The 13,037-nt window shown below is 50.6% G+C and overlaps 3 protein-coding genes across 3 annotated transcripts; 1 reads left to right on the top strand and 2 right to left on the bottom strand.

Moving 5' to 3' along the window:
• Nucleotides 1–5,921: 5,921 nt before the first annotated feature.
• On the bottom strand, nucleotides 5,922–7,713 carry N7489_003024 (beta-N-acetylhexosaminidase; the record flags this gene model as incomplete). Its single annotated transcript, XM_056708779.1, has 2 exons — nucleotides 5,922–7,538; nucleotides 7,654–7,713. 2 exons carry the CDS (start codon nucleotides 7,711–7,713, stop codon nucleotides 5,922–5,924), a joined length of 1,677 nt encoding a protein of 558 aa, XP_056573081.1.
• A 468-nt stretch (nucleotides 7,714–8,181) lies between these two features.
• Nucleotides 8,182–9,114, bottom strand: N7489_003023 (dihydrodipicolinate synthase family protein; the record flags this gene model as incomplete). Its single annotated transcript, XM_056708778.1, has 1 exon — nucleotides 8,182–9,114. The coding sequence occupies one exon, from the start codon at nucleotides 9,112–9,114 to the stop codon at nucleotides 8,182–8,184; it is 933 nt and encodes a 310-aa protein (XP_056573080.1).
• Nucleotides 9,115–10,130: 1,016 nt separating this feature from the next.
• N7489_003022 (acetyltransferase SAS4-like domain-containing protein) lies at nucleotides 10,131–12,079 on the top strand (the record flags this gene model as incomplete). The annotated part of the gene is made up of 2 exons (XM_056708777.1): nucleotides 10,131–10,866; nucleotides 10,926–12,079. 2 exons carry the CDS (start codon nucleotides 10,131–10,133, stop codon nucleotides 12,077–12,079), a joined length of 1,890 nt encoding a protein of 629 aa, XP_056573079.1.
• Between the last annotated feature and the right edge of the window lie 958 nt (nucleotides 12,080–13,037).

The raw sequence follows: 13,037 nt of genomic DNA, 5'->3' as shown, positions 1-13,037 counted from the left end.
GTTCTTCGGTCCCTGGACAAAAAGGGAAGCGGGGCCGTTCCCAAGCCTCGTATAGGTACATAGCCCCGTCTAACCGACTTGCTTGGCGGGCTTAGACTGATTATGTCCCCACGCTCTCCAATATTGCGCTACGACAATACTATAGTGCACGATTTAGGTGCCCGGTAGTTATTTCCCTGGGTCTTAACTGGACTTCTCCAAGCGGAAACGGACCGGAGGTGGAGCGTTTCCACGCTTCCCACCGGGGAAGCTCCCCGGTGGATACTGTGATTGTTCACGTGGCAAAGCAAAGATATGGGATATCTCTGCTATCGCTACTTTTGTATTCAATTTGGACCATAGTGGCCCTGGAGCTCTACAATATAGGCAATTGATCACCAGCCTGCAGTCCCCGCAGAGTCAAACATTATCCAGGCCGGCTACTCCGGTTTACTTACTATGTACAGTTTTGGTGGGGAAGACTAGTTACACTATTGAGAGCGAGATTACAGGTCATGGCGCTGGAAAAAGCTGATGTGTTTGCCGAAGTAAACGGAACCTGAGTTTTAGATCCTTACTCGAGCATTTACTCCGGTAGTCCTGGTTTCGGCTGGCTAATGTTATTGTGGTACCTGCTCTGCGTAGTAGATCTCTGTCAGGGGTCTCGAATGACGAAACGGCATATTAATATACCATTTTCATATTGGGTCTACTCCCACTGCATGTAAATTATATATCTGACCCAATATCTTGCTTGTCTCTTTTTCTCTCGGATGATAATCTACCTATCAGTGCGGCAATTAGGGCCGTCAGGGGTCACACGGCGACACCCCTGCATAGGGACTTGAGAACTGGTAACATGCGCGATTCAGCGTATCTACATCCGTAACACAGTATGTACGTATCTAATCTTCCATTGACCAGGATGTCCCTGTCTGTCTCACAGCGGGATGCACCTGAAATCCTGATATTCAGACTGTGCTATTGGTCCCATCCATAGAAAAGGCAAGGCAAGGTAAGCTGCCGTGCTGTGGGCGCGGTCCGATCCTCTTGCTCCACGGTTCCATGGGATTGGGACCGGATCATCAGTCTATGTGGGACTGCAGCATTAAATTTTATGAACTGAAGAACAAATACAACCACACTTGAGTATGTAGACAGTTCACCCAAAGTCTATATATTCCAAATCAAGATGTTTTATCAAGTTTACCGCTAAACAAGGTTAAACGCGGGTAGGACAGGGATGTTGATCCTCCTAATTTCAGTAACTGCATCGCAAGGCGACTTTCTTGATTCAAAACAGTTCGATACGTAATAGTGCGGCTCTTGCTCTTTGCGTTATAGTCATTCGTCCTACGTTTGTCTTTTCTTAACTCCTTGCTCCTTTCCAGATGCGACCTCAGTAGAGGTCACCCGGGCTCTGATCTACGTGTTCATGTGTTTTAGGGTGTTCGCCCGAGAGGGGTAAAACACGCCCAATCACCCGTCTACGTGCCGTCCACTGACGGCACGATCGATGCAAGATTGACTTTGAGAAAGAGGGGTCAAGTTATTCATCCCTGTCGGATGCAGAGTCAGTCACCCACTAGCCAAACACAGTCCTGATTCAGTGCCTAGCAGCTAGTTTCTGTTATTGATTAACGTAGATCAATCAATCTGGCCTTTCGCTATTTGTCCATTTGGGCTTGCTTTTACGCCGTACATCATATGCAATCACTTCTCCCGGGTCATGCGATGTCCGTCACGTCCTCGGTTTGAATTTCTCCCAGTTAACTGGACTACAACCTACCCGCGGACTCGAATATGGGGTGGTTCTTTCGATTAGAGCTAGGATCTAATCATCTGATCTATAGTATCAAATATGCATCACAGCCGACCGGAGAGAGAAGATTGGATATCTTCCAACCCCGTGATAAGCTCGAGGGAAGGCGTTACACTGTGCCACCTGTGGCCGAGGCAGACGCATTTTTGAGAAATGTAGGCAGGTCCGAGGGTAGATTGATAGCACATCTCGCATATGGTGACCTAAAGCTTACTAGGAGGTCTCCGAGGTGATATTCCCTGCATGTCGGATGTTGTTCATCTGTATCGAGGATCACTCCAAGCTCCCGTTTTGAGCATCATGCGTAGCCAAACAATATATTGCATAGAAGAAAGCCAAATACGAAATGACTAGTCAAGCCACAAGACGCCAATCAGTCCCAGCTGTCAAGTTCGATATGGACATAATAGGCAGGAGGGTCGTGCTGCACTTGCACGATGGAGATCGAGTATAATTATGCATCGTCGAATCAATTGTGATCTTTCCTTCCAAGTTTCTAATGATCGACAACACTGCACGGGAACCCGGGAACTAGATTATATCGATTCGGGATACACATGCCAAATCCTCGATCGGGGGATCTTTTGATTGGATATATTGGATATATCACACATCCACCATTTTGATCTGTCACTTTGGATCTGACTTGGCATGTCGATCTGAAGAATTTGTGACTACAGATGTACTCGATACGCTCCACTTCTTTCCTATTGTAGATATCGCATACTAATGCGAATACTCACTAGCGACAATAGTTATGTGGATCGCATCTCCACCGAAAAGTGCACTTTTCCTAATTGTGCCTTTACATAGCTTTACATAGCTTACATAGCCTTACAAGTCTTTACATTACCAAATTTGTGAATGTGCCGACTGTGCCACAAAGAAGCAAAAAGAAGCCCAAAGAAAAATCCCCATCATCCCACTAACCTTTAACCTCCCCCACCCTCACTAGCCACTCTTCTTCAGCCTATGGGGGAGCCCTTTCGCTCTCCCCGAGATGACGCAAATCAACTCCACTCTTTGAGGCGGTGTTACGATCGTCTTTCTCTAATGACGTCGAGTAACACGGAATAAAGATGCCGTAGTCCCACAATTCATTTTTGTCTCAATCGGGAAATCGGGCGCTCCGATGCAACTGGTAGGAAAATTGTCTCAAACCCGTACCTTTGCATTTTCACATCTGCGCCCGGGTGTGCATACGCATCTGCATCTGCATCTGCATCTGCATTGCCTGGGGGAAAGAAAACAAGGACAGAGAGAAACCCGGGTGGAATTGACCTGAGCGCAGGACAGCACGCGGAAGGTGGGTGTGGGAGCACGAATCCCTCTAGTTGGTGATCTGGTAAGGTTAGACTTACCCGGGTATCCATTGTGCATCGTACTATACTGTCGATCAGGTTTTTGGTTTCTGGTTTTGGTGATTAGGTTCTATAGTTTGGCGATCAGATAGCTCGGCAAATGCAGACGCACCTGGGGTGATGGCGCTACAGGGTCTGGCGTTTTCCTTTTGCCAGGTAGGGTGGCTGGGTAGGAAGGCTTATGGTGATCAGGCACCCCTGTGATAACCTTGGGATCGAGACTTGTGGCGTACACCGAGCAGGTACGTCTCCTCTGAGCGTAAGTCGTGGGTTGTTTTGTGGGGGATCTTCACGGTCTGCGCTCGGTCCGCTGCTTATGTCTGGTCTACACGAGTGTATGGTTGAGCAGCACACACACAACGCCCATGCTCTTCTGGCTCGTGTCAAGCAAGTTTCATAACTATCGAGGATCAAGGAATGAGTGCGCAGTTGTAATAGGTCCCTATCTTCTCCTTGGGCTTGTCTTGTGCCGGCGTCCCGATTTGGTATCTCAAACACGTCCGCAATATATCCCGACTCGAAGTTGCGAGATACTATTCGCTGAAACCCGACAATATGGACGTGTCTAGAACGAGTGTATGTCCAACGACAAGGTCGGCTTCTAGAAGGATTTCCATGCAAATGTCGACGCACCCCCTACGAGCCTTTCCAGCGATACATACGCACGTCAGAATCGACCAGGATATATCATGAAACACCCACACGCATCAGGGAACAACCATGTAGATATAAAAATGCCGCGAATTCTCCGCAGGCCGGTCTGGAATCCAGTCCCAGATTCGTCGCCCTAAACACGAGACATTCTGTTTTGTCGTGCCCCACACCCTGGATCAGACTAATACCTGGTTCTTGGGGTTAATGCTGTGTAACGAATAACCAAGGTGAGATGAGATAGGAGTCAGAGTAAGATCAAGACCTATTAGCAATTCGCCATGGCATCCAACGAATGAAGTTATGTTTTTGCAATGTCGATATATATTGCCAAGGAGTAACCTCAAACCAAGCTCGACCTCAACGTCCCAGTCACTAATGCCGTATGATATACCAGACATGCATTATACGAACCCGCACCACCGCACGAAACAATATAAATCAGGGAAAGGACCCCGATCCACGTTGAAACACGACGGTGATACAGAAACCTATCCCACCCTCCAAACGCCAGGTAAGACGTAAACCATAAACCAAAGTCAAAGGTAGGAGACATACTTACCGAAAACTACTATTTTGGAAATATCACATAGAAGACGAAGTACTAGGCTGAACTATACCAAGAGCCATTCCCAGGATAGAAGCTTATCCCAAATCATCCATATTAGACGAATACCAAACCCAATAACATAGACAACCGGTTACGCAGAACGACCGCGTGCTTGTACAACCCTCCGTGTACAGACATGCGAGATCAGTTCCCGATCTACTCGCAGCACCGGAAATCGAAGCGTCTGTACTTAGTATGGACACATGATATATGGAAGCCATGGTTGTACCCGAATAGCTCCGGGAAAGAATCTACATAGACGTGGAAAGCAGAATCCAAATCCAAATCCAAATCCCAGGAAAGGGACGGTGTAAAGCAGATGATACATCCTCCTTGGAATACCCATTGACCATCCCCATCCCAAACATATAAATCAAACAAGGCCCTCGCCAGTGACAGACCGCCGCAAATTCCCACGTGTATGAGACCCCCAGCCAGTATACCTAGGTAAATAGACACAACCCGAACGAGAATTAACATCTAACCACTCGCGTATTTCTCAATTCGTCAATTTGTCATTCCCTGCATCCTGTGCAACATATCTCCCTACGTATGTAGGCGTACACATGAGCAACACCCAAACCCCAGCTCAGCCCGGTCTGAATCCGTAGACTGGGTTTCGAGCAGGGATGTCTGAATGGGCTGGTTTGCTCCGACGCGGTATGGGCTTGTATATATGACATGGGACTACACTTATACACAAATAGACATACAATAACGAGACTCACATGTACCTAGGTATGCACATGTACATGTACATGTATTGCATGTCTAATTCCGTACCATGTGGTATATACCGAAGAATATTAGATGCATAGCGTAGGTTATGCCGTATATGCTACTGCCAATGCTAGCTGACCTGCATGCCACACTACGTACTGCGTACTCGAACATGCGTACATAGTACATACATATATCCCCTACTACATGTGTACGGCGTACTCCGTATTACATGCATAGTGCATACAGCAAGCCGTCCCGAAGCCCATCTAAGTTCGGGACGGGACCGAAGGGCGAGTTCTAAGACGGAGAGTTGCACGGCAGTTCTGATTTGGGGTTTGGTTTGTGGAGGTGGACTGGGTGGGTTGGGAAGGGGAAGGTCTGTGGGGTCTTTGGGTGTGGTTGGTCTTGTGATCTTCTGGGGGATGGATTTGTTTAGATTAAGGTGATTTTGGATTAGGGTATGGATATGTGGAGAGGGCAGATTGGTGTCGGGGGTTGATTTTGATTTGGACTGGGGAGGGATTTTGCGCCTGGTTGGAATGGGATTGGGTATCAAGTAGATATGTATAAAGGTAGTGTTGTGGTAGATCTAGGGTGGTGATTGGTTTGGATAAATTCGTGTTGCTGAGGATTGAATGCGGACGTGAAATGGTATACGGATCAGGGACATGTATCCTGGAAGAAATTCCAATGGAATTGGGTATCGAAGATAGAATAAGTATATACAGACGAACAGGCAGCTGTAAGGCTCACTAGCAGTCCAGCTTAACCACAATCAAGACATTACAGTCTGGTTTTTATAGAGGTCGCAAGCATGAGGGTGCTGCAGACAATACTTCGGCACAAGAGCAGTAGCCATCACACCATTGGCAACGAGGTATTCACGGAAGTTCAGGATACGCTGAGTAAAGCTGGTGGTACGCTTTCTACCCGCAGCGTCACGGTTACCAGACCAGACAAGCTCACCCAGAGCAGCAGCGCGAGGCCAGAACACGCTGGAGACGGTCACATCGTCGACCTGCTCCGACCACAAAGGAGCCTCGGCGCCGATAATGTGTTTCGCTTCGGAAGCAGTGAGATTCGTGAGGAAGTCGTAGTCGTAGATACGCTGCCAGGTCTTGTAGGGGGCGCACCAGGAGCCACCGTCGCCGCCGTAGTTGAAGTTCACTCCGCCGTCGGTGTTGCTCTGCACGTTGTAGCGGGCGTCGTTGGTGACATAGCCGCCGCGCCCGCAGTCGAGGTAGAGGAAATCGGAGGTCGAAACGACAACGTCGTAGCCGGCGGAGGTGAGTTTCTTGATGTTACCCTCACCCTCGCCGCTGTTCCAGGTCTGCATAATGACGTCTTTGGGCACGTCGTGGGCACTTTCAGTCGCGATAGCTATGTCCTCCCACATCATAAGACGGCGGTGGTCGCCGACACTACGGAAGATGGGCATGGAGTGGTCAACCCAGTACTGAGCAAGGTCGTTGTAGGTGCGCGAGGGATCCTCGGCAAACCACTTAGTGATATGGGTGCTGTAGTTGTAGCAGTTGGGCTGGATCTCGTCTGCACCAACGTGGAACAAGTTGTCGCTGAAGATGCGAGACAATTCCTGGTAGACATTGTTGACAACTTCGTAGGTCTTGGGGTAGATAATGTCGAGCTGGCCAGGGTTCGGCTGGACGGCGGTGTGCTCCGCCCAAACGTCGTTCGACCACCAGGATTCGGCACATGCCACGATCTCCGGGTCGACCTGCTGCCAGCCGGAGGCTGAGTGGGCGGGCATGTCGACCTCAGGGATGACGCGGACACCTCGCGCGCGTGCGTAGGCAATCACGCGGCGCATGTCGTACTCGGTGTAGATCTCGCGAGGCGAGTAAGCATCTTTGGTCATCTCAGGGTAGGAGCTCATCTGCATGGGCCACGACTGAGAATCGTCCAAGTGCCAGTGGAGAACATTGAGCTTGGACAGGGCCATACCGTCGATCTGCTCAAGGAGCTTGCGAACGGTAATGAAGTTGCGCCCGGTGTCTATCATGATACCACGATGGGGGTACAGCGGGGCATCCTTGATCTTGACGGGCTGTTCAATGATCAGATCGCCCTTCCCATCCGAGATGATAATCTGCTGCAGGGTGGTGAATGCGTGCAACACACCCCAGACCGTCTGAGAATTAATCTTGATGCCACCATCGCTCACTACCAGTGTATAGGATTCATCCACACCGTATTGGAGATCGGCATCGTTGTCCACCACATGAACATCGACGTTATGGATTGCGGAGGGCGCGCGTTTGGCCTTGGGGGCAGTGGAGACAGGGGTCGAGGTGGGGAAGGCCGGATAGGAGGCGATTGGGGATTCAACAGCAGCGGGAACCCATTGCAGGGTGGTGATGGTTTCCCATGCTCGCTCCCAAGCTTGAGTGAGCAAAGGGGAGTGAGGACCGTTGAGATTCAAGTTGTTGACTTGGATTGGACCGGAGGATCCCCAGGTGATGTTACGGGGGGGCGGGAAGTGGATTCACTTGGACGGCGGACGCAGCCGTCAGGGCCCCGAGCACATTCAACACCGAGGCGAACTTCATGTTGATAAGGTGAGTGACGATGAAAAATAGAGAAACTGTGGCCAGGAGATAACCAGAACTATTTATGTTTAGCTGCATTGTCGATCTTTCATCGGAATGGGGAATGGCCCAGGATGCAACCCTGGGGAAGGGGAAAAACAAACAGCTCCCTAGTTACATTGCATACAACTAACACACCTTGGACTCGAATAATTCAAGAGAAAGGGGGAGAGAGAGAGTGCAACCTCTACATGCAACTTGAACTCCCATATAACAACAAATATTAAAAGATAAAGAGGGGGAAAGCTACGGGATCTCCGGATCTACTGGCAAATGACACAGTCACACCGGTCTGTCGATCTATGAAGCAACCTGAAACACTTGGAAAACACCTGGAAAACATCTGGAAAACCCCTGGAAAACCCCTGGAAAGGAACAGAAATCTCCACATGGGATCTCTGGTAATCATGATTTAATCTACTATATCCATTAGGACTCCAACGACTTCTCCAGCTCCATTCCCTCCCGGAACTCCTCCTGAATGGCTGCCGCATCCTTAGCAGAAGGCACAACACAAGGCCGCCGAGGAAGACCACCGTAACCGTGGTAGGCTTGGAGGCCCGTCTTAACAGCGATAAAGCCACCATGGATAGCAGCCCAGTCAGCGCGCGCAACAATAGCCTGCACCTTCTGCGCCTCCTGAACCTTCCCAGCACGATACAACTCCATCAGACGCACACACGAGCGAGGAATCATATTAGCCACGCCACCGATAATCCCCGCCCCACCAACAACCAGCGTCTGCAGCGTGAAATCGGCCGAGCCACCAAAAGTCAAGAAATCCGGCTTGGCCGCCGCAACACGAGCCAACTTACCCGTGTTGCCGCACGTGAGCTTACAGCCGATGATATTGGGGTGTTCTGCGAGAGTTAAGATATCATCTGAGCTGAGATCGAGGCCGGACTGCACGCCGGGGAAGTTGTAGATGAGGACAGGGACGGGCGAGGCATCGGCCACAGCCCGGAAGTGGGCGTGCATGGACTCGGTGCTCACGAGGGACTTGTAGTAGCTGGGTGGGAGCACGAGGACAGCGTCGGCGCCTGCTGCACCGGAGTCCTGGCAGAATTGGATGGTCTCACGGGTTGAGGCGGCGCCACAGCCGGCAATCACCGGCATGTTGCTGTAGCCGGCTGCGTCCACGGCGCGGCGTGTGGCGGCTGTGATGGCCTTGCGTTCTTCCCGGTCTAGGTGGACGGCTTCGCCATTGCTACCCTGGGTTACTAGGCCGGTTACCCCGCTGCGGGCGAGATAGGCGGCGTGCTTCTCGACTGTTGCGAGGTCGACTTCTTCATCGGGCTTGAAGAATGCTACGGTGGGGACGTAGACACCGTGTGGGAGGGAATTGCGCTTGGTTCCGGTCATTTTGGGGGAGAGGACTTCAATCTATTGGTTCTGTTAGTGTCTATAAGTCTCTTGAAGTCCTTCTGTTCATACCAAATGTCACCGGAGGGTAAATGAGGGGGATGAATATTGGCGGACTTACAGCTATTTAGCTAGGCATTTTCCCCCACGTCCACCCCACTGAGTTCTGATTTAACCGAATAATTCTGCAGTCCCAAAGTCTGGTGGGAGAGGCATTTGGTGTTTTTCGTTTCGTTCGGACATCATTTCCCCCCACGCCTTATGCGGGGTTGACTCCCGAGGTATAGGATGGCCTGGTGGTATACGATGTACTCCATGTATGCTGTTGCTATACTTCGTCACTTGATGTGAGTATGTCTCTCCCTCTAGGGAGCACAAAATAGGAGAAATCTCATTGTGTCAGGCCTTGTGGTAAGATCTGATATAGTCCTGAATCTGGAGTTATATGGTCTATTATTGCGTAGATGATACTGTCTATTACCCGATCTACTCTGTCAGATGTCCAATGAAGGCCACAACCTCCTCCATCCCCTCACAGATGGGAAGTCATTGGAATCCCGACACTGGCAATGGTTGAATTGCCGTCCCCCACACTGGGGCCGTGGGGGGCATGTCCTTTTCCGAGATAGTATTAAGGATATCCGGGATATTTATGATATTTATGGTATTTATGATACTTTTGGATGTCTTTTTATATTTCTATTACAGCAGACTTAGCAAAAGAAATCGTGCTGAATCGACTGTAGACGCATAACAGAGTGGAGGTTTACCTGTAGGTCGTTGCCTATATGAATGTCTCGAGACCTAAAGCAGAATTATATCAAGTCAGAATAGAACAATAGAACACAAATACAAAGCATTGGGAATGAATAGAAGCATAAAACAATAGATGATGCCTTGCAGAGTTCATCACCTTAACCTCCATATCCGCCAAGAACTTCTCTGCTATCTCATCCCCAAGTCCCTGTAAAACCTTGGGGAAATCCAACCACACAATGAACTGATCTTCCTCAACGATGGCCCCCCTGTCGCGGTCCTCACTCCGCTCTGTGCGACAGGCGCCTGAAGAACCCGCCGACGGTCTGGCGCCGCCGACAAAGAAACCGCGCATCGAAAATGCCGACCGCAAGAGCTCTCCCGATTGTCTCGACAAGGATCCTACCCCAAAATCTCGTCCCAACTCCTTGAAGCCCACGCGCCCGCGCACCTCCAATCGCACCCGTCGCGACTCCTCTTCTTCTGTTGACACAGTCGCCTCCTCCGTCGGGCAATTGGCGACTCCGGCGACACGTACAAACGGAAATGGGAGCTTTAAGACCCCACGCGCCCGCCGTGATCAAGGTACCCCCTCCGGCGCGGATTTTTTGCGCGGCGTTCATGAATCGCCAGACCCGTTAGACACAATCTCTCCAGCGCCGTCGGTCGCGAAGCAGCGCACCGTTACCCCAGCGAATGTGGCCTCGAATATCAAACCGCCTGTTTCGCCTGTGACCCGCACGACTCGTCGCAATGATAATCGATCGCTGGCCGACACCGATGAGAACGCGATCAAGAAAGAGGGTGATGTGGAGGGCGCGACTCCGACGCGAGATATCAAGAGCGAGGCGACTGGCGCCGAGCAGCCTACGGTAGACACACGGTCGGGGAGACGGTCGTTGCGTTCGACAGATATCGGGTCACGGTGCAAGAGCGAGCTGGCGCAGTATTTCCACAACTATGAACAGATCATCAGCCTCGATGTCCCGGAACCTGGTAGATTACTCGTCCCTTGGAACGGTTTGAGCGCATCGCTGACATTGGATATTATACAGAGTTCCTCGCCGCCAAAACAACCATAACACTCGTGGACGATCTATCCCGACCACTACCTTTCTGCTCCAACCCCAACCCTACACCCTTCGGCAACCCGTTACTAAACCTCCATGACTGTGAAAAGATCACCCTCCCCGAGCCCGCATCGAATACACCCGCAATCGACCCATTGAGCGAAGAGACCTATTTCCGCGCGCACCGCAAGTTCGAACGACAGGAGAAACAACTCCGCAACATCGAGCGCAACCGTGCTCAGCACGAACAGCAAGTCCTAGAGCGCCTCCTGGACGAGCTTCGCGGCCATGACTGGCTACGCATGATGGGCCTGACGGGAGTCCACGAAAGCGACAAGAAGCTTTACGAGCCGAAGCGCGACATCCTAATCCAAGAACTAGTCACTCTGGTCAACAAGTTCCAAGCATGGAAAGACGAAGAGCGTCGCCGCAAGCTGGAAAAGGAAAAAGCACACCCAGTGCCAGGCACCGAGGCAGCACCGAATGTCCCATCCCGACAGCACTCGCGCAAACGATCCCGTCCCGCTGAGGACGTGGACAGCTCCCCGGCACCGGGAACTGATATACGAAGCACGCCAGACGTAGACGCAGACCCAGATCTAGACCCAAGCGACGTCGACGCCTTGGCTGCGCGTCAGCTTCACCAAGAAGCTCGCTCCGCAAGCGCCGCTAAAACGCGCAAGACAGCACCTGCTTCTCGGAAGTCTATCTCGAAATCCGTCCCCAATACCAACACCACCATCACCAGCACCAATGACGCCGAACCAAAACCCAGCCCCAAACGTAAAAAGCCCAACCCATCACCCACCAAACCTCACCCACACCCCCCAGCCCCAGCAACCCAAAAATCCGCCCCGCGACCCCTCCAACAACCCTCCCTTACCCACTTCTGGAACCCCGCACCAAGAGAAGGCCCATTCACATCCTTCTTCCGCCAACGACACATACGCGAAGCAGCCATCGCCGCAACAAAAGGCATCCGCCGCGGCGGGTCCCGCTCAACCCTCGCATTCGGATATCCGGTGCCCGAGCAGATAGAGCAGGAATTCGAGCTGCCGCCGGATATTCTGAACGATGATTCTATTCAGCAGTCGCAGCGGAAAAGACGGAGACTTAAGCGGCGGAGTTTGGGGGGTTGATAGGGGTTTACAACATGGTGCATGAGATAGGAATGGTTGGTGGGTTTTTGTATGATAGCATTTTACTAGCATGGTGTTCTGTGTTTTGCTTTGCTTTTTATCTTCTGGACTGGAAAGTCTGCTGGCGTTTGTGTTGGTGTTGGTGGATGGATTCATGCAGGGCTGGCTGAGGCCCCTATTTTCTTTTTATCTGTACAGATAAATCAGCTAGGCTGTGTCAATCACAGGATTGAATAGAAGTCATTATCTTGAAACCGGTGTTACTAGTGTAAGTGCGTATGTTGTATGCAGCTTGGGATATCATAACCGCCGTTGGTGTTGAGGATGCATGAACTCGCATATGACTATTCCAAGATGGTGGCTACTCAGCCGCTGAAATGATCCTTCACTGCATTAACAGTGCCAGTATTTGTAGTGCGTATTTCCAACGCGGGTCAAGACCATATTAGTTTGGTCTGTTATAGGCTTGTCCGTTCTGGTTCATGGATTTCGCACCATCCCGCCATATCGGGTAATATCTGTTTCGAGACTAGAAATGTTGACCTTCCTGACAGCGGTGGGGCCCTTCTGCTAATATGGCGTGTCTGTCTTAAGATGGAGACTTTGCTCCGGTTTCTCGATAATGGAAGTGCTGAGTTTAAGGCATCGCTAGACGATAATGCTGGCGAGGAAGGAAACCTGATAGTAGATACAACTTGAATGGTAGAACAAGTGGGTTCTCTGTACTATGAATTAAAGATAAAGGCATATAGTATCTACATGAGTGTTTCTTTCGGCTCTATGACAAAGATTTCCTAAAGCTGGACTCGCCCAAGTAGGAAATATTTGGTCTACTTGAGTATATATCTCTCTGCGTGGAACGTGGAACATTGTCATTGGAAGATATTATGTTCACACTAATTTACTATTACCTCCTTCGTTCAAGATCTAGTAAGTTCGACAATACCAACTTCTATAG

Source organism: Penicillium chrysogenum, assembly GCF_028827035.1.
Source record: "Penicillium chrysogenum strain IBT 35668 chromosome Unknown utg000001l_segment0_segment0, whole genome shotgun sequence".
NCBI lineage: Eukaryota > Fungi > Ascomycota > Eurotiomycetes > Eurotiales > Aspergillaceae > Penicillium > Penicillium chrysogenum.
This window is presented reverse-complemented; position numbering and strand designations above follow the sequence as displayed.